At 42.5% G+C, this 19555-nt stretch overlaps 1 protein-coding gene across 1 annotated transcript in view; it reads left to right on the forward strand.

The window, feature by feature from the left end:
- LOC108923610 (bone morphogenetic protein 1-like) overlaps nt 1-14349 on the forward strand; it is a 30652-nt gene extending 16303 nt beyond the window's left edge. Inside the window, exons 6-18 of the mRNA XM_029252946.1 lie at nt 4264-4388; nt 5295-5410; nt 6034-6136; nt 7188-7304; nt 7551-7696; nt 10139-10334; nt 10526-10651; nt 11375-11556; nt 12116-12296; nt 12952-13077; nt 13341-13468; nt 13609-13822; nt 13956-14349. Coding sequence (XP_029108779.1) covers nt 4264-4388; nt 5295-5410; nt 6034-6136; nt 7188-7304; nt 7551-7696; nt 10139-10334; nt 10526-10651; nt 11375-11556; nt 12116-12296; nt 12952-13077; nt 13341-13468; nt 13609-13822; nt 13956-14326 — 2131 coding nt within the window. The 3' untranslated portion in view covers nt 14327-14349. The remainder of the gene's footprint in view (nt 1-4263; nt 4389-5294; nt 5411-6033; nt 6137-7187; nt 7305-7550; nt 7697-10138; nt 10335-10525; nt 10652-11374; nt 11557-12115; nt 12297-12951; nt 13078-13340; nt 13469-13608; nt 13823-13955) is intronic.
- Nucleotides 14350-19555: the final 5206 nt, after the last annotated feature.

The following is a 19555-nucleotide window of genomic DNA, read 5'->3' on the forward strand; positions in this document are numbered from 1 at the left end:
CACTTTTTAATAGTTATTTCACTGAATCAATTCAAGTCATGGGGGGCAGTCATATGGCTTCTCTGGTAAGGAAGTGGTTTACCATTGCCTTCTTTCACACATATTTGGACTATGGGGAAGAAACCCACACAAACATGAGGACAACATGGAAACTTTGCACAGACTGAGTAGGATTCAAACCTGTGTCCCAACTCACTGCCCAGTTGCTGTGATGCATCAGCATTTTCCTCTGCACCACAAGTCCCTGCCTTAAATAGGGTAACTGATAGAGTAGTGGATGGAGCTGTTGCCTTTTGACCCAAAGGTTGCTGATATGAATTCAACCTTCAGCTGTAGTACTGTTGAGCAAGGTACTTACCCTGGATTGCTCCTGTAAAAAGTTACCCAGCTGTATAAATGGATAAATAATTATAAGTAGCATTGTAAGTTGCTTTGGAGAAAAGCATCAGCAAAATGAATAAATGTAAATTAAATAATGAGGTCTACCCTCACACATTGAGCATGATACATGAAGCATGATAAAACTTGGAGATGCTTAGTATGCCACTTTGACCCCAGAATCATTAATGGAGGGTGTGCATGAATAGAGTGAGTGAGCGCTCATGTCCCTCAGTAGCACTACTCTACTGTTGTCTAAATTGATTCTGCACATGCTGCATCATGAGAAGAAAAGAACCGCTGCTGTGTTTCTGCTGAACGAGTTGATAAGGATGAATATCTGTTGTTCTGGAATTCTGAGACTCCCAGAGAAACTCTGTGTGGAACTCCTAGTCTGGCTGCACTCTGGAAAAAGGATACACAGATGAAATGTACAGGTGAATAAATTAACGGGTAATGTGGTGGTTAGAGCCATTTTTGTGCAATCAGAAGGTCATGGGTTTGAATCCCTGCTGTCACTGCATGGTGAAGTTTGTATAAATTATTTTTTAATAAGTTATATAAGCCTACAACATTAAGTCACCTTTGACAAGGTGTCAGTTAATAATAATTCAATTACTGACATAGAATATTTGCAGATCTGGAAACACAACTGCACAGATATGGAGATTCATCAGAAAGGCTCTGAGGTACCATCAGAAATGTAGAACATGATTTTAGGTGCTCCTGAATAAATATTCTTATTATTTGGACTCACGCATCACAGGCCATTGTGACTCCTGTTGTAAAAGTCATGTCTGAATAACATAAACATCTGAAAACAAAGCTCTAAACTTAATTCACAATCAGTATTTATTTGATTGTGTTTGTGCTCATGCTGTCATTTCTTTGTTCTTTTTGTAGCCATCTGTTTTACGGAGAGGTGTGGCAATAATGGGTCTGAGAACTTTCATAACTGCCTGGCTGCACATTTTTTGGTGGGATAAAGCTGGATGCATCTGGTAGTAGATCAAATACCAAGGGCCTTGGGACAGGAGTGAGCCACGCATGGGGAACCAGTCCTCGGTTGTACTCAGGAAGTTACATGCACCATGAAAACGGTCAATGTTTTTAAGTAGAGACATGTGGCTGCATCCCTAAAGCAATCCTGCCATGGCCTCCATGCTGTAATTACGTGGGATGCTCTGTGAGGTCCCTCCCAAAACCACCTCTGTTTGTGTTGGAGTGGTAACCCCATGGGGGAGGAATGCCTCTGCCACACGGGTCCAGGCTGTAGCTGTCCACAGGCTCAGGTTTTTATATAGGTGCTTAATTTTTTTAAAAAATTGTTTGTTAATCTTTTCTTGGCAGGCTCTCTTTTAGTTCCTTTCTGAGAGCGTGTTGAAAAAAACTGGATAATCCTTGTCATCTTGGATCAAAGCTTGTCAAGTTCTGTCAGTTGTAGTAACTTAAAACCAGTATGGAAGGAAAAAAATTAAAATTACGGGCTTCTGGAGCTAATCCAAAATTTAAGTGACTGTCTTAGAAAACAGCAATGTGACAAACTATACAGATGCTATTTTATCTATTCATAATAAGAAAGAGCACCTCTGTCAAACAGAGGAAACTTACTAAACCAATTTATTTTGCATACTGCAATCATGCAATCGGCGTATTTAACGTAACAGGTCATGACATCATCATTATTAAGGAAACAGCTGGCTGAATCCAGTGACTGAATGGTAGACATGAATCAGAGGAAACAAGGACAGTCTAAGTACAGCAGCAGTAGAAATAATAGAAAATACCAGAGTTTTCAATGTCATCCCATGATTGGAAATAAAATGGCAGCAGGTGCTTTATTACTTAGCGCTGTCACCTAAAAGGACTTGAGTTGAATACCACCTCCTGCTGTAATATCCTTCATCAAGATACTTACCCTGAACTGATGTGGTAAAAATCAACCTACTGTATAAATGGCAAAGTCATTCTAAATTGCTTTGGAGAAAGGTGTAAGATAATATAATAATTAGGTATATATCAATTTTTTCCAGTGGTACTCACAATATTAAGCTATTTACAATCGTTTACCCATTTTACACTGGCATAATTTTGACTGTCTCAGTTCAGGGAGAGTACCTTGATCAAGGGTAGCACAGTGGGATTTGAGCCCAGGTTGTTATTATTATTATTGTTGTTATTATTATTATTATTATTATAATAATAGTACATGTGAAGCTTCCCCTGGGGTTGCCTGTGGGAAGGTCCAGAAACAGACGTCCTCTCAGAGATCACTGTTGCCCCCTGATGGCCCTCTCCCACTGTAAAGCACCGTGGGAAGCCAGCTCTGAGCTGCTGCAGTTGTTTGAAAGATTTCACGGCAGCCCCTCGTTTTGTTTTGTCCTGAGCGTGGCACCCGGCTCTTTTTTTTTTTTTTTGTTTCCTTCTCGACGGCTTGGGGGACCTTTGTTTTTGTGGCATTCGACCAAAGCAAATAAGGGGCCAGCAGTGCGTTCTTTGTGTGTCCAGATACCAGCTGGAGGCACCTCGTTGCGCATCTTTCCCCCCCAGTGCTTGTCTCCACGGAGTGGGCTGGCTCCTGTGCAACCCTCTGCTCAGGCTGTGGGTGTGTTACCATGGGAACGGGGTAGGGGAAAAGGGGAGAGTCCGAGGTAGTTTAGTGTCAACCAGAGTGTCAGGAGGATGGGCCTTCTCTGTGCATGAAAAGGAATGGAACAAAACAAAACAAACAAAGAAAACAGAGGCAGGGAGGGACAGAGAAAGAGAGAGAGAAGTTTTTGCTGATGTGGCTCTTCGCTGTTGCTATTGTTTTTCTGGGCGCTCAGCTCAGCTGAGGACTGTGCAGTTGTTTGCAGCATGTTGCGAGGACCGCAGAACTTTCAACCCATGTGTTTGTTGCACACCAGTGCCAGCTGTTTTCCGAAAAGGGGCATGAATGCACATGGCCCCTCTCAATGCGATTCAGTCTGATGGCACTGTGACTCCCTGGTGGAGACTCAGGCCCACAGTGAGAACCAGAAACTGCAGAAATATGTATGATCTCTTCTTAATTGTATTTAAATAAACATTTCTAAGATTTTACATGTTTTAGCTCCTGTGAGCCTTCATAAGGTGTTTCCAGGGACACCTTAGCTGTCATTTAACTTTAGGTCTCCACTGGGACATGTTCATTCTGGGGATGTAACAAGATACAAGCCCACTGGGTCACTGTTTATTCAAGTCATTAATTTTTTGCCTGTCTTTATACTCATCAAACTACAACCTACCATGTGTATCTGAAGTTATGGAACGTGGGTTGATTATCTTACATTTTTGGCAAGGAGGTTTATTTTAATAACAAGGTGTGCACGAGAAACTCTCTATTCAAATATGTGGTTTACTGAAGTGTCCTACTTTCTTCCAGCAGAAAATTTAACATTCAGCCTGCATCATAATTCTGAAGTTTTTGAAATATTTGGTCACCCTTTTTGTATATTTTCACCTTGTTTTGTATTATCAGTATATTTGCATTTTCTCCATACACTAACTGTCTTTATGTTGTTGTGACCCAGTTTTGTTCTACATTCACCCTTTGCTGTACCTTTTGTGTTAATATTTAAACCTGAAACACAGTGAAAAGCCAAGGGAAGACTTTTGGCTGAACCTGCCACGTTGTTCAAACATGTCCCTAGCTAAGGAAAAGTGAGGTCTTTCCTACTGAAACACACCATTCAGGCTGGGTTGATCTTTCTCAGGAGCAGTTTGGCACTCTGCTGGACTCAAACGGGTCATGGATGAGCCTATTTTACAAATGGATGTACAACCAGATAAGAGTCCAATAAATAGCCAAATAATACTAACATGATTGTGTCTGTGTGTGTGTGTGTGTTTCTCCTTTACACGCAGGGGTGTCTTCCTGGACACCATCCTGCCACGCTACGATGTCAATGGAGTCCGTCCATCCATTGGCCAGAGGACCCGGCTCAGTATAGGGGATATTGCCCAGGCACGCAAGCTCTACCGCTGTTCAAGTAAGAGCTTTCTCTTGCAGGAACCATCATTCCGGCCAATTTGTGCAGTCTTTCATTTTATTAATGGTTGGGGGTACACTGGCATTACCATGGCAACTCAGGGAGGAAGTCAAAGTCAGCAGTATAGAGGACAAGCAGAGATAGCAGAATGGATGGATAGGTGGGATGGGGGGCAGAGTGGAGACACATGCACACACGTTGTCTGAAGCCGTTCGTCCTAAGTGGGGTCACGGCGAACCAGAGCCTAACCTGGCAACATTGGGTGCAAGGCTGGAGGGGAAGGGGACACGCCCAGGACGGGACACCAGTTCGTCACAAGACACCTCAAGCAGGACTTGAATCCCAGACCCCCCAGAGAGCAGGACCCAGCCAAAGCCCATCCTTCGTTTGTCTCCTCCCCCTCCAGCCTTGTGCCCTGTGTTGCCCGGTTAGGCTCTGGCTCACCGCAACCCCCCTTGGAGAAAGCAGTTTCTGTGTCTGTTTGGGTATATTATATATTGGAATGACTTGCAATCAAAGAACCATCATTTGAATCCATCCATCCTCCTGCTCCAGCACCATTAATCAAGGTACATAGCTCTGAATTAATACATAAAAATGACCCTGCAGTACAAATGGGTAAATCAGTGTAAATAGCTTAATACTGTAACTCACTTTGGAGAAAAGTCATCTAAATAAATTAATATAATATAATGTTGCCTTGAGAAACCAGAATGTTTGTAAATTGTTGGGTTTAATGGTACTCAGTCCTTTGGTGGGTGTTTCCATTGATACGTGACACAGACTGTACTGAATATGTGCTGGACTGTACTGAATTTGTTTTACTGACTGTGCTGTGTATGTTCCTGCCATCATTCTGTAAATGAATGAGATGCTTCCATTTGGGTGTGTCCTCTGTGTGGACAGGGTGTGGTGGCAGTCTGCAGGATAGTAGCGGGAACTTCTCGTCCCCAGGCTTTCCCAATGGGTATCCAGCCTACATGCACTGCATTTGGAGGATATCTGTAACGCCTGGAGAGAAGGTCAGTTCAAGGGGCCCAGTGCATGCTGGAAATTCCTACTACATATAAAGTTCTTTCAAATGCTGAGTAAAGTCCAAGAGATAGCTGTTTTCACGAATTAGGAAGGATGTGATCTTCTGAAACAAGCATGTATATTGGATGTGTATTAACTCACACTCTTCTTTCTGATTGTCATGTGAAGGGAAGAAATCATGTATGTTGGAAATTAATATGAGTGATGAAAGTTAAATAGTGGCCTAACATAAATGCCTTAAGTAATGTGTCACTGGCAAAGTTCAATTATTTCAGGTTGTATTCTAAATCTTACCTGTCTTCTCAGTTGCACTTCTCTTGGCACACTGCAGTCATTTCCAGTAGAGTATATTATTTGCACCACTGCTTTTGTTTGCAATCTGGTTGTTGTTTATTCATTACTTGCATATGCTGATTGTTTCGTGTATTTTTATTGTCTTGTTATTTTTTGTCCTGTTCTCTTTTTTATATTGTTCTTGTCTTGTCCTTCACCATTTTTATACTGTGTCTAATGTTTTGCTCCGAACGACAACCAATTCCAATATTCAATACACTGGCAAAAAAGAGTTCTGAGCTTTTTAGCTTTTAACTTCCAAAATTTTTGTCCCCAGATCATTTTAAACTTCACCTCCATGGATCTGTATCGAAGTCACCTGTGCTGGTACGATCATGTGGAGATCAGGGACGGCTACTGGCGGAAGGCAGCTCTTAAAGGTGCCTCACATGGGACTCATCGGTGGTCGACCATCACCTTACCTGGAAAGAATGTCTTCTTGTCCTCGTCTTCACACCACTGCTTTACACTGGCTTAGTTCATACACCAGTGTATTGCTGCTTACACTTATTAAAGTGATAGTCTTTATTAAAAGGATGTAACCAGCTGCCACTAATGACACTAAATTTAGAGGTTTAAATTAAAGAACTATTTCTGCTTGTAGTAAATTCACTGACATCCTATTTGTTCAAGGATGAGAGGAAGGCAGCTTGTTCTTGAGTTAAGCAAACGTGTCACAGTAACTTCCGATTTAATCATATTTTACTGCAAAAAGGTTTTCATATCAGATCTATGTAGCCATTTAGTAGGATATTAGTTTTACTTTTGGGGAAATTACATTATAACAAAATGTATGATTTGCTTTTAATAGCTTAATTTTGATAAAAGTGTTCAAATTCACTGTTTTCGCTGATGATGAACATGGTGATTCGCTGATCAATAACTATAACAGTAATATAATTTTCTGGTCTTTTGAGAATTCATCACATATGGAATTTCCAGCCAGACAAATGATTGAAGATTTGGAGGTTACTTTTTCACAGAAATTAAATATTACTAACAATAAAATTGCACCATATATCGTAGTATTTTAAGCCAGGCCAAGTTAGTTACTATTTAGTTAAAATACTTTCAAAAATACTGGATCATTAACTGATATTTCATGATGTCTTCAACAGCATTGGGTTCATTAGGCCTTAGTTTGCCTGTATGCTAATCTCACATGCAAAACAAAATTTAAGAAACTGCATATGGCATAAAACCATTTAATAATATGAAAAAACACAGCAATTTCTTTAATACAAACAAATCTTACAGTAATTATAGTATTGAATATTCCAGCACTCATTAGTGCCTTGTGAGAGGAAAAGGCTTTAATAAAATGGCTCCAATTATTTAAATTGTTGAGTTGAAGTAGGTCATCTTTAAAGTCATTGGAGGTGCTGGTAAATCACAAGTGTAGTGTAATATAATGCATGGTGTGATTCTCAGGGCGTTTCTGTGGGGACAAGCTGCCTGAACCGATCATCTCGATGGACAGCAGGCTGTGGATTGAATTCCGCAGCAGTAGCAACTGGGTAGGCAGGGGCTTCTCAGCGTCCTATGAAGGTAACGTCCCAAAATGGGCTGCATGACACTCGTGGCCACCAACCTGTGTGGGAGTTGAGAAATGTCCTGCAGGGACCCTGTGACACTTTAATTATACACAGCTTGCGGCCTGAGGGAGAAGCAAAACAACCCCTGTGAGGTCTTGTGGTTGCTTTTCTCTGACTTTCTGTTCTCAAGCAGGGTGTTGCAGGACTGACACGTGAATTTACGTGCTGACTAGTTTAACGCCCTCACTGCTGTTCACAGCAATCTGCGGTGGTGACATGAGTCGGGACAGTGGACAGATCCAATCCCCCAACTACCCTGATGACTACAGACCCAGCAAGAATTGCATATGGAAAGTGACTGTGACACAAGGCTTCCATGTGGGCCTGACCTTTCAGTCCTTTGAGGTGAGGAGCTCAGAGAAACCATCATTGTAATAAACAGGCCATCACTATGCTTCAGAGGTCACTAGGGATGACTTTATAAATGCCTCCTGTGAGCCATGTAGGCATCTTGTCATCCCCATCAAGCACTACCTTCTGTACACCTACAGTGTATAAAAAAACACAAACAGTATCAACACTGATGGCGATTTGTCAGGAAGTTCTCTAGGCATCCACAAATTTTGATTGGTAAACCAAACAAAATAATGAGCAAAATTCGTTTAATAGTATCTCTAAAAATAAAATGGCTTGTTTGCTCACAACCGTCGAGAAGCAAAGTACGATGCTCTCAGGTGACTTAAGAGACATAACAAGTTTAAAGAAAAAAACCTGAAGTATCTCCATGAAGAAACAGTCATCAGACTACAAGAGACTACCCACACACCAGTGGGAGCATTGAAGTCTCAATGAAGTTTACTTAGCCACACCTAGTTCTTGATTCATTTTAATACATCTTTATGAGTATGGGAGTTAGTTCAGATTAAGGGATTTATCTTAAGATGCAGATCATGGAGAGGTTTTTTTTTTGTTTCCATTTTTGGTCTGAAGTACTAAAGGTGTGAAATTAGTCACCTAATTAATATTTTAATGGATGAGGAGGGCTGATGTGGATTAATGTAAATAGTTGTTGTTAGAGGGGGGCGCAGTGGTGCAGTGGGTTGGACTGGGTCCTGCTCTGCTCTCTGGTGGGCCTAGGGTTCAAGTCCTGCTTGGGGTGCCTTGCGACAGACTGGCGTCCTCTCCTGGGTGTGTCCCCCTCCCCCTCCAGCCTTACGCTCTGTATTGCCGGGTTAGGCTCCGGCTCCCTGCGACCCCAACTGGGACAAGCGGGTCCAGACAGTGTGTGTGTATGTGTGTGTGTGTGTGTGTAGTTGTTTTTAGTGTCTATTCCTGTACATACTGCTGTGTTCCTTTCTGATTGGCTATTATATTGCTGATGCCTAGTCTGTCATGGATGAACTCTCGGGAGTTCATGGGGGTGACCCCCTAAGCATTGTGTGGAGAAGGGGGGCCAGAGTGACCTAGGGGAACTCTCAAGTTTTCAGCAGACTTCCTTGTACTGTCTGTGGTGTCTTTGTCATGATTGCTATTGAAAGGACATGTATGCATTCAATAAAAAGCACTTTCCTAGAATCCTGTCTCCAGTAGCTCCATGGGGGGACCCTACAATATTTATTACTATCATAATAGTATCATATTTAACAGTATCATAATGCCTTACAATAAAAGAACCTGGGTTTGAATCCTTGCACCTGCTGAGAAAGCTTCTTTGATTAACGGTAATTTTTCAAAGTTACCGTGCTCTATGAATTACTAAATCAGTGTAAGTAGCTTGATGGACCAATCATATTTAAGCCACCTTGGAAAAAATGTATGTAGATAATTTAATACATTTGTCAACATTACACTAAGGAGATGAATCACTTTAGCAAGATTTTGTATTTCATCAGTTATGTCATAAGTGGTTTGTGTAGCCAGGCAAACTAGTGCGGAATGGCCAATTCTGGACTAGCAAATAGGAATTCAGGTGGGATATCTAGTCACTGCTGAGGATCCTCCTGGTCTTACTTTTTATATGACATTTCAATTTGTCCCGAGAGAGGAATGTCCCATTCTAGAACAGCTGCACTCCCACAGCAGTTCTATGGGTTCCATTTTAGTTACCTGTGTTAGATGATGTGCTATGGAACAAGTTCTTAGACTGATATATAATCATAACCACAACCAATGTTGCATAAAGGCACATGGGCCCCTTTCTCAGAGCTTCATGGAAACTTTACATCAGAGCTGAACTCCTAAGTATTGCAAATCAATGCATTACTTTTCCACACAGCAAATCACATTGTGTAAATCAGAAGTCTGTAAACATCTGACTGGCTGCTAGGATGAGAGATGAGGAGGATGGGTGGGTTGTTTGTTGTTTGTGCAGCATCCTGGGTGGCTTTATAAAAATGATTTATATCCTAATGTGTCACGCTGAACAGAGGACGCAAGGAAGGCTGGACCCAAGTGCAGGATCGTTTATCTGGAACTGAGGGATCAGGCGAGTTCTCATTGTTGAGTACGGGTGACGAATCAATTGATCGGCGGTCAGAGTGGGAGCGAAGAGCCATAGATGGAGTCAGGGGGCGAGACAAATGGTCAGAAGCCAGGGAAGGAACAGCAGGAGCCAGGGACGACGACGACGACGATGACATAGGTGCAAAGGAGGACGGTTGTCTTGAAGAGATTCTGCAAATGTGAACAAGCTGAGGAGGGTCTTTTTAAGCAAAGTGCTCTGTTTGTCATCAGGTGCTTGATCGGCATGAGGTGCTGTTGATTGCGATGCGGGTGTGGACATGACAACATGGTTAAGCCTGTGAATGACATTTAGCATTAGGAGCTCTTCCCTTGCCCCCACCACAGATTGAGAGGCATGATAGCTGTGGTTATGACTACCTGGAAGTGCGTGATGGCAACTCTGACAGCAGCCCCCTGCTGGGCCGCTTCTGCGGCTACGACAAGCCTGATGACATCAAGACCAGCTCCAACCAGCTGTGGATGAAGTTTGTGTCAGATGGCTCCGTCAACAAGGCCGGCTTCGCTGCACACTTCTTCAAAGGTAGTCTCAGATTGGGTGAGCTGTAGTTGGATGATGGGACCACCTAATGGAATCTTAGGATAAAGTTTGGATTGGAAGCTCGCACCACCCATTGGTAGATTAGGACAGGGTTTGGGTTGGATGATGGTAGTTTAGGGTAGAGGTTGGATCTCCAGCAGCTTTGTTATTATTTTGTGGTTGAAAACCTGCAGAAATGGACGAATGTTCGAAGCCGGACAATGGCCGATGCGAACAGCGCTGCATCAACACACTGGGCAGCTACCGCTGTGCCTGTGACCCAGGATTCGAGCTAGCTCCAGACAAACTCAGCTGTGAGGGTGAGTGTCTGCCTTAGTGCTGATATCCTCCTTCTGGGGAATCCGTGATCTTGAGTGAAGGCTTTTCTCACCTGAAACTACACCATAATACCTGATGGAAGCTTAACAGAATGCATTTCAAAATTACCCAGGAACTGAAAATGCAGTGAAAGCTTGTGTGTTGCAATGGTTTTATAAATAGAAACAAAACAAAAACATTTCTGGGCTGGTGGTCTGTCTAGTCCACCCATAGCAGGGAGGGCTCTGAATAATGGACAGGTTGGTTAAGAGTCTTTGGGAGACTGATCTTTCTTAGGTTGAAAGGCACAGCCATTTATTGCTCCCAGCTGGACTGGGTTCTTAGAAGGTCTTCAAGGACCATATCAAAGTTGCCATTTAATGTAGTCATTAGATTGAGATCACAATCTAATGATCATAGACTGATCTGTTTATTATTTCTTCCACTGCTTCTGCTTCCACTCTTTATACCTCACCAACTCTGTAGAGTAAATTTTCTTCCAAGTTATGTGAAGGTTTCTGGTTTTTACTGCTACTACTGTATATCTGCAATGTGTTACATACAGGTAAGAAAGGCATCTTTGCTGCACATGGTAGATGGAGATAATAGACAGATCTTAACCAGTCAAAATGCCTTGAATGTGCAACATTCTTTCCACATCCACAAATATCTGGAGGCCAGATTCAACAATCACCGGTACTGACACCATCTTGTCACCCCAGCAGCTGCCTGTGGTGGTTTCTTGACCAAGCTCAATGGCTCCATCACCAGCCCCGGCTGGCCGCGGGAGTACCCACCAAACAAGAACTGCGTGTGGCAGCTGGTAGCACCCCCGCAGTACCGAATCACACTGCAGTTCGACATCTTCGAGACTGAGGGCAACGACGTGAGCACTCAGTTATGGGCTGTTGTGTTGGACCAAGTAGTAGAGTAGTATTGACTGACAGGTTGGCGATTCAAACCCCAGAAAAAACCCGCTGTTATACCATTGATTCTCAGATCAATGCACTAAATTAACATAAAAAATACCTAGTTATAGTATATTACATGAGGCGTCAAAGCTAAAAGTTAAAGCTACAAGCCAGGATAAGTGACTTTGCAAGCAAAAAATTTTAGAATTTATATGGTTCTCTGAGTCTGCTAAGTATATGAATGCATAAATTTAACAGGTTCATGTTCAAGAAGACTGAGAGAATTCAGTCACTTGCATGCTTTTACCTTAAGAAGTAATAGCATTTAATTTTCAACCTTCATTGGCTTTTAATTACCCTGTTATGTAGTTATTTCCTGTCCTTGCTGGTAAACAGAGGACAAGACACTCACTGGGACTTGAGCCCTGCTGCTTTGCAAGGATATCACTGGATCTTATTGACTCTTCAGGGCCAGTGATTGTGTGACCTTGCACTCCTCTGTTCTGTGAATCCAAATGAAAGCTAAATGTCTCCTGTCCCACGCTATGCCGCCAGGTGTGCAAATACGACTATGTGGAGGTGAGGAGTGGGCTGTCAGCAGACTCAAAGTTGCACGGGAAGTACTGTGGGTCGGAGCGACCCGAGAGTATCACCTCCCAGTACAACAACATGCGTATCGAGTTCAAGTCAGACAACACTGTGTCCAAGAAAGGCTTCAAGGCCCAGTTCTTCTCAGGTGTGTACTGTGTGGAGACAGGGACTTTCTCTCCTCTGCAGGGTGTATACCGGCATAGTAAAACTCTCCCTCTGGCATGGACCAGTGCAAATTCATGTGAACAAGGTGGGAGTGTGATCCCATTATTCCAAAATCCTTGTGCAGTTTGAATGGGGCAAAGTCAAGTTTGGCATGAGCTAGAATAACCAGTTAACCTTCCCTCAATATGTCATGTTACCCCAGCCATTTGAGATGCCACACATTTTCACACATGCATATGCAGTAATTAAAACGCAGCATCGATATGCTAGTATGTGTTAATTTGTGGGGTCAGTGCTCCCAAACTTCTGGGGTTCATCTTGGCAAGTGTCAGAGTTTAGCAGACAGCTGGCTGATTTGGGGAGCTAAAATCAATGGTCAGAGTTAAATTAGAAGTTTGTGTCCAGTTTTTTGCCAGATTGAAAATATTGATCTGAAGCTATGGAAGTGCACAGTTAACATTGATCTGGGCATGGATCACACAGCTTGTCTTCAGATCCAGCAGCCCCTGCTGGTGTCAGACACACATTAACAGTCCTTTGCTCTGGGGGCAAGACAGAGCTGGCAGGTCACTTGTGGGGCAGGCGGCCAGTATTGTGCTGCCTTCTTGTGACTTCCTCCTGTCCTTGTTTGCCAGATAAGGATGAATGCTCCAAGGAGAATGGCGGCTGTCAGCATGAATGCGTCAACACTTTCGGGAGCTACATCTGCCAGTGTCGCAGTGGCTTTGTTCTGCACGACAATCGACATGATTGCAAGGAAGGTAGAGCATACCGAGGCTAGTCTCAGCTAGCAGTGCAGCTGAGTTCTGTTAGACCCTGGATACAGAACTGGTTAGACCATTTCATTCTACTTATCCATGACCACTTAGTCACTTTATCTGCTGCCCTTTTGAGGACCTTGTACTTAAGGTTCTGATATTTGTTCTATATTGTATGTTCTATGCATCCTCTAGATGCTATGAAGATTGCTCAGCCAGTGGCTGGTAAAGCTTGAAGCTGTACCTTGTGTGTTTTTCTATCACAGCGGGCTGTGATCATGTAATAACCAGCATCATGGGCACCATCACCAGCCCCAACTGGCCCAATAACTACCCCAGCAAGAAGGCATGCACATGGGCTCTATCCACAACCCCCGGCCACCGCATCAAAATTGTATGTCAATATGTAACACTTATGTTGTCCTGGTGTGCTGTCTCAATGGGGTTCTTCACTGTGTTTCTGTCAACACACACGCACACACAGAGTTCAGCACAGATTAGGTTAGTACATGATTCAGTTCTTTCTTCTTCCAGGCCTTCAATGAGATTGACATGGAGACCCACATGGAGTGTGCCTATGACCACCTGGAGATCTTTGACGGTCACGATGGCAGAGCCCCCAGCCTGGGCCGCTTCTGCGGTGTCAAGAAGCCAGCACCACTTGTTTCCAGTGGCAACAGGATCTTCCTGCACTTCTTCTCTGACAACTCAGTGCAGAAGAAGGGCTTTGAGGCTACCCATTCAGTAGGTAGGCCAGCTTTGATTTTAACAAACAGACAGGAGAGAAGGGTTGGGAGGGACTCCTTGGTCCATGCCATGGTCAGATAGCATTGTACATTTTTCTCATTTAAAATGTGCATGCACCTGTATCTCGTGTCCAGAGTGTGGTGGTAGCTTGAAGGCCGAGGTGAAGACCAAGGACCTGTACTCTCATGCCCAGTTTGGGGACAACAACTACCCAAGTGCATCAGATTGCCAGTGGGTGATTTCAGCTGAGAAGGGCTATGGTGTGGAGCTCATCTTCCAGACCTTCGAGGTTGAGGAGGAGGCCGACTGTGGCTACGACTACGTGGAGCTCTTTGATGGTGGAGATACCAAGGCACCCAGGCTAGGCCGCTACTGCGGGTCAGGGGTGAGATTCTTATCATTTTGTAGTTGCTTAGCCAATGATTCTTTCCCACCTCAGATTACATTTTTCTTGCTATTGCATCAGAGAATTACAGGTCAAGCGTCTTTCTTAAGGATACGATGACAGAGTCTCTCCTTGGACTTGAGCTGTCAGCCATTGCAGTTACGAGTCCATGTCATTAACCACTCTTCTAATAGTATGGCAGCTATTGTGGTCTAAATACTTGTGGCACCCACTGTGATTTACATTTGCATTAGGTTTATTTGTTTTGCTGACCCTTTTCTCCAAAGTGAATTACAGCATAAAGCTTCCTACAATTATTTACCTGTTTATACACTGGAGTAATTTTGATTTAAACAGCAGACTGGTTTACTTGTTTAAATAGTTTTCAGCATTCTTAGGTGGGGATTTCTCTGCTTCAAAAGCTGGAATTGTGTTGGAAGCTATTATTGAGTCAAAAACATCCGACTTCCCCTGAGAGTGCCGAGTTGCATACCTCTTGGTTTGATCACTTTTCCTCCCCACAAAATGTTACATAGCCCCCTTTCCTAATTCTAATTATTTTATTTAGGTCAACCATTCCAGCCAGAATTACTGCATTTGAACAGACCCACCTCTTACTCTTCAGTTTTAAAGAACTCTTGCACTTGCCCTCAGAAAAAAAAATGTCATGAATTTTTTAGCACTTTGTGTGCGCTTGATGAATTGAGCCATACATTTCCCTTGGTTTCACTACCCAGATGCATACTGATTTGACTTACTGTATTAAAATATGTCCATCAGTATCTATAGGCTATTCTATGGTACCCACATTAGAGAGGTAGTTGCAAACTCGGATTGTTCATGTGACAGAGCAGGGATAGTGGGGCAGAAAGCAGATTTTCTGGGTCAGTCTCAATGTGATGATGTCAGCTGTTCAGCAGTGCGCTCAGTGAACTTGTTGGCACTGAAGCAAGGCTTTTGACGAAACCGGCACAGGCAGCCACTGGAATGACTACTGAGCTGTACATGATTAGTCTGTCTGTTAGTTATGTCTGTTTTCTGTTTTGCAGTAAAAATGTTTGAACAGTGGAGCCTGATGTTATTGACTGTGTGGAAAAGTGGTTAATATGCCAGTTGTCTACAGGTTCAAGTCTCTGAAGGTTCCCTGCTGTGCAGCTCAATTCCATTGATTTTTATATAGTTCTCTCTCAGCACAATTGGCCCAAAGTGTGGTCATACATTTGAATGAGGTGTTTAACCTAAATTTCTTCTGCCCTTCATTCAATCCACTGACTCCTCACCTGTCTACCAGCCTCCAGAAGAGATCTATTCCGCTGGCGACTCCTTCGTCATCATATTCCGCTCTGATGACACCATCGACAAGAAGGGCTTCCACATTCGCTACACAAGCACCAAGTTCCAGGACACACTGCATTCCAGCAAGTGACCCAACAGGGTAGGAGGGCAGGGGCGGGAGGGACCGGAGGCACTGGCTTCATGCTCAAAGTCTTCTGGTCACCAAGGTCTCAAGGCCCAGCAGCAGGAGTGGCAATTCAGTGCCCAAAGTGCTCTAGGTTGTCTCTATGGACTGTGAGGAGTAAAGCCATTCTGCTGTAGACGTTTTAACTTTATTGTGATGTGCGCAGGTGGGGTAGAGTAGGATAGATTTTGGGGAAGGGTTATGGCTGGGTGAGTTTTAGGGGAGAGAAATTTATGAACTTTAGATGTTTTATTTCTTTTTAAAAAAAGTGAATTCCTTCAAAACAACACAGACAAGCAGAACAAAGCAGATACATTTCTCAGGATCTAGAGGAAAGTGGGAATTGGCTGTTCAGAACCCTGCTCTTGTAACAGCAATCAGGAGGGCATCCAGCTGTATCACTTTCCTGTCAAACACCTTCTTTTCTCTGGGATAAAGCTCTCCACATTGCCCAAGCTTCCTTTCGGAATAAGGACTCTTGAAGATTCGCAATCATATCTTGACTGTTTTTTTTTAAATACAGTGCAGGGGTTGCTATTTGTATATAATTACAGAGAGACAGGTGGGTCAGCAACAGTAATTATTGTTGTTGTCATGGTAACTGGAGGTGAGCTCTAATTTCCATAATTGCCTTAACAAGAAGATAAAAAGAATAATTATTTTATTAAATAACTAATAAATTTATTCTGTTGTGGCCCAGGTATTCTTGTTGTTCATTTCCCATGCTTAATGCAGCCATGCCTGTGAAAATTAGATTTGTCACTCTCTTTCATGGCATTAACAATAGCCATGTGGGTCAAGGATATGTCCATAGGAAGTATACATATAAATATTGGATTTTACTCCACATTTGGCTAAATAATTGTCTTTTTTCTGTGTGCATTATCAATCTCTTTGTTAGCCTTGTCTCACAACAATCAATTTCAGAGTGAGGCAAGAAGCTTCTCTGTTTGCTTTTGTGGTTGCTTTGCTGTCCAATTGTAGTTTTCAATCTTTCCAGGGGAAATTTGATGCAGCCTCCATTGCTGTGCCATTTCTGTGCAAATACTCCCATATTGTGAAATAGTCCAGTGCTCCAGTGATCATGATACAATTCTGTATTTGATAATATGCAGAGGCAAACTACCATTAGAGTCCTTGACTCTCTGAAATTTGACTTTCATGATGGTCTGTATAAACAGAAGACAATTAAGTGTCAGGATTGTATTAAACAAGTTGTAATAATTAGTAGCAAGTCGGAAATATGGAAATTGTGCTCAGTGTTGGCTTTGGACAAGGCCATTTGAATATATGGGAAATTTTTCTCTTTGTACTTTCCTTTAAAGGTCTAAAGTAGGAAGTTGGAAAGGTAACATGTACTTCTGTCAGCTGTGTGTATTAAAAATGAGTAAGTTCAAGTGTGACTGTTAAGGGACTGTCGAGGATTAGTGAGACCACAGTGCTAAACATGTACAGTAGATAATCTTTAGAGTGAAATTTGTACCTAAACAGTGCAAACTGACTAAGTATCAAGTACTGTTCTCAATTGCTTGGGTTAAATCTGGTCTTTGTTCACAATGTTAGGAATATTATTTAAATGGGAATATTAGTGAAAAGTAAAATAAATCCTTATGTGTTGGGTCATGCTAAATGTTATACTGAGAAAGGAATATATTGAGAAAAGTAATGCTGTCTCTTTTGCATTTTCATTGAATCAGGATTGATAATTAGGGTCTAAAATTTTATTGGTGCTGCTATCTTAGAAAACTGAAAAGCACTATAATTGCTATAGTTTTGTGATGGAATGAGGATTTTGCAATTTACACAAAAAAGGAAGCTGGGACCAAAGACTGAGCCTTGCAGCACGCCTTTAGTAGACATTTGGAGGTTTATAATGTACAATTAAAACTGCTTAAAAAAAAAAACATGATTTTGTTTCAAAATCATTTTTATTAGTGACTGAAAGAGTGACATGTTAAACATCACCTAGAATTTCTAATAGGGTTCTATATTTGTCAGTTATTAATTCTTTAAATATGAGCATGTATTTGTTGTTGTTAGGTGCAGTCAAGTCGATGCTGACTCATGGTGACTCTGTGGATAGTTATATTAATATCCATAGAGTTTTTGTGGCAGGATACTTAAGTAGATTGCCAGGCCTTTTTTTCACGCTCTTAATATTCGTGTTGTTGCCGTTGTCACTGAAATGTGATCCTCCGCCGTCAACACCGACCCATACTGCAGCTGCCCAGTATGAGATTCACTGCTCTTTCTCTGACTGCTAACCATTGCTCTTCCTGACAAGGTTCAACCCGAAGAAGTGTTACTCCAGTTAGTATAGCCCTTTGGGTTACGGCAGTGCACAAGCCCAACCACTATGACAAGACAACAACTATTGATCGGGAGCATCTATTTAGTGGATTACATTCATTCATTTGCAGGGGGCGTGGTGGTTCAGTGGGTTTGGCCTGTGCCCACTGCGTGGCAGGTCTAAGGTTTGACCCCCGCTTGGGGTGCCTTGTGGTGGACTGGTGTCCCGTCAATGGTGTGTCTCCTTCCCCTTCGGCCTTGCACCCTGCACTACTGGGTAGCCTTCGGCTTCCCGTGACCCCACTTTGGACAAACAGTTGTAGACATTGCAATTGCATTTATTCATTTAGCAGAAGCTTTTCTCCAAAGTAAGTTCTAATGAACACAATGTAGTGTTATAAGCCCAGGCCTTATTCATCCAAGGTGACTTATAATGCTAGATACATTATTTACAATGTCACTCACCCATACACCAGTGAAATGTGCTTTCTATGGGGGACTTTACTCACCAGACCACCTGAACAGCCTGTCTTTGAACTGTGGGAGGAAACCCATGCAAACACGGGGCAAACATGCAAACTCCACACAGACTGAGCAGGGATCAAACCCATATCCCACCACCCAAGCACTGTGGGACATCACCACTACTTGCTGTGCCACCATGCTGGATTTATGGTGACGTGGTTTAGGATGTCAGCTTAATTTCCTCCAGTGTTGTTTTCATACACAGTTGATAAGGTGGTAGTTCCTACCCCAGCTAGATAGTGGAACATTAGTTAATGCAAACCAGGATACATATGTTTTTTCAGGTGAGGTCAGAAACATGTTTTTATATGTGTGCTACAGACAGGCTTAAAATCTCAGGGTTTAGTTTGTATTTAAGTACCTAATTAATGGAACCAATCAGCCTTTAGCTTTGAACTTAGGAGGTTTTCAATTCTTGTAATGGCCTCAGTGAGTGTCAGTATGTGTGGATGTATTTTATTCCACAAATTCAGAAGACAACCAGGCCCATAACGTCATAAAACAACATTTTACAGCTTCATAGCCTCAAAAGTACCTGAATCTTTAGCCCACTGCTCAGTACGTGAAACCTCAGTGTTTTTCATTGCACTGAAGAACTCTCCAATATTTTTTTAGTTTCTTCTGGACCATTCTTTTTATTGCTATTGTGTATCAGTCATGTTTTCTACATTCATTACCTACTTCAGAATTACTTTGTGTTTTTTCTTTGTGCATACAGAGAATATTTTCATTCATCAAGAATCATAGCTGGTATCACCATATCTTTAACTGAGTGCAAAAATTAGCAGGTCTTTTTTGAATATCTGTACTTTCTGTTCTTGCATACTCTGCTCATTTTCTCTTGCTTTTTGTAATCGCTTACTTTCCTGAAAGGCCATTGAAAGACCATTGACCGGGTTCTGTGAATGAAGTTTTGTTATCGCCTTGTGGGCTTCTGTGAAACTGCAATCAGTTCGAGAGCACTGATTCATCTGAAGTGCTCCCAAACTCAGAAAATATAGACTGTCCCAACAAGGGCTGCCACTCCCCCTCCTTCACAGTGAATGCCTCTCTGATCATCCCTCTATCTACATCCA

This window comes from Scleropages formosus, chromosome 6 (genome assembly GCF_900964775.1).
Source record: "Scleropages formosus chromosome 6, fSclFor1.1, whole genome shotgun sequence".
NCBI classification, from domain to species: domain Eukaryota; kingdom Metazoa; phylum Chordata; class Actinopteri; order Osteoglossiformes; family Osteoglossidae; genus Scleropages; species Scleropages formosus.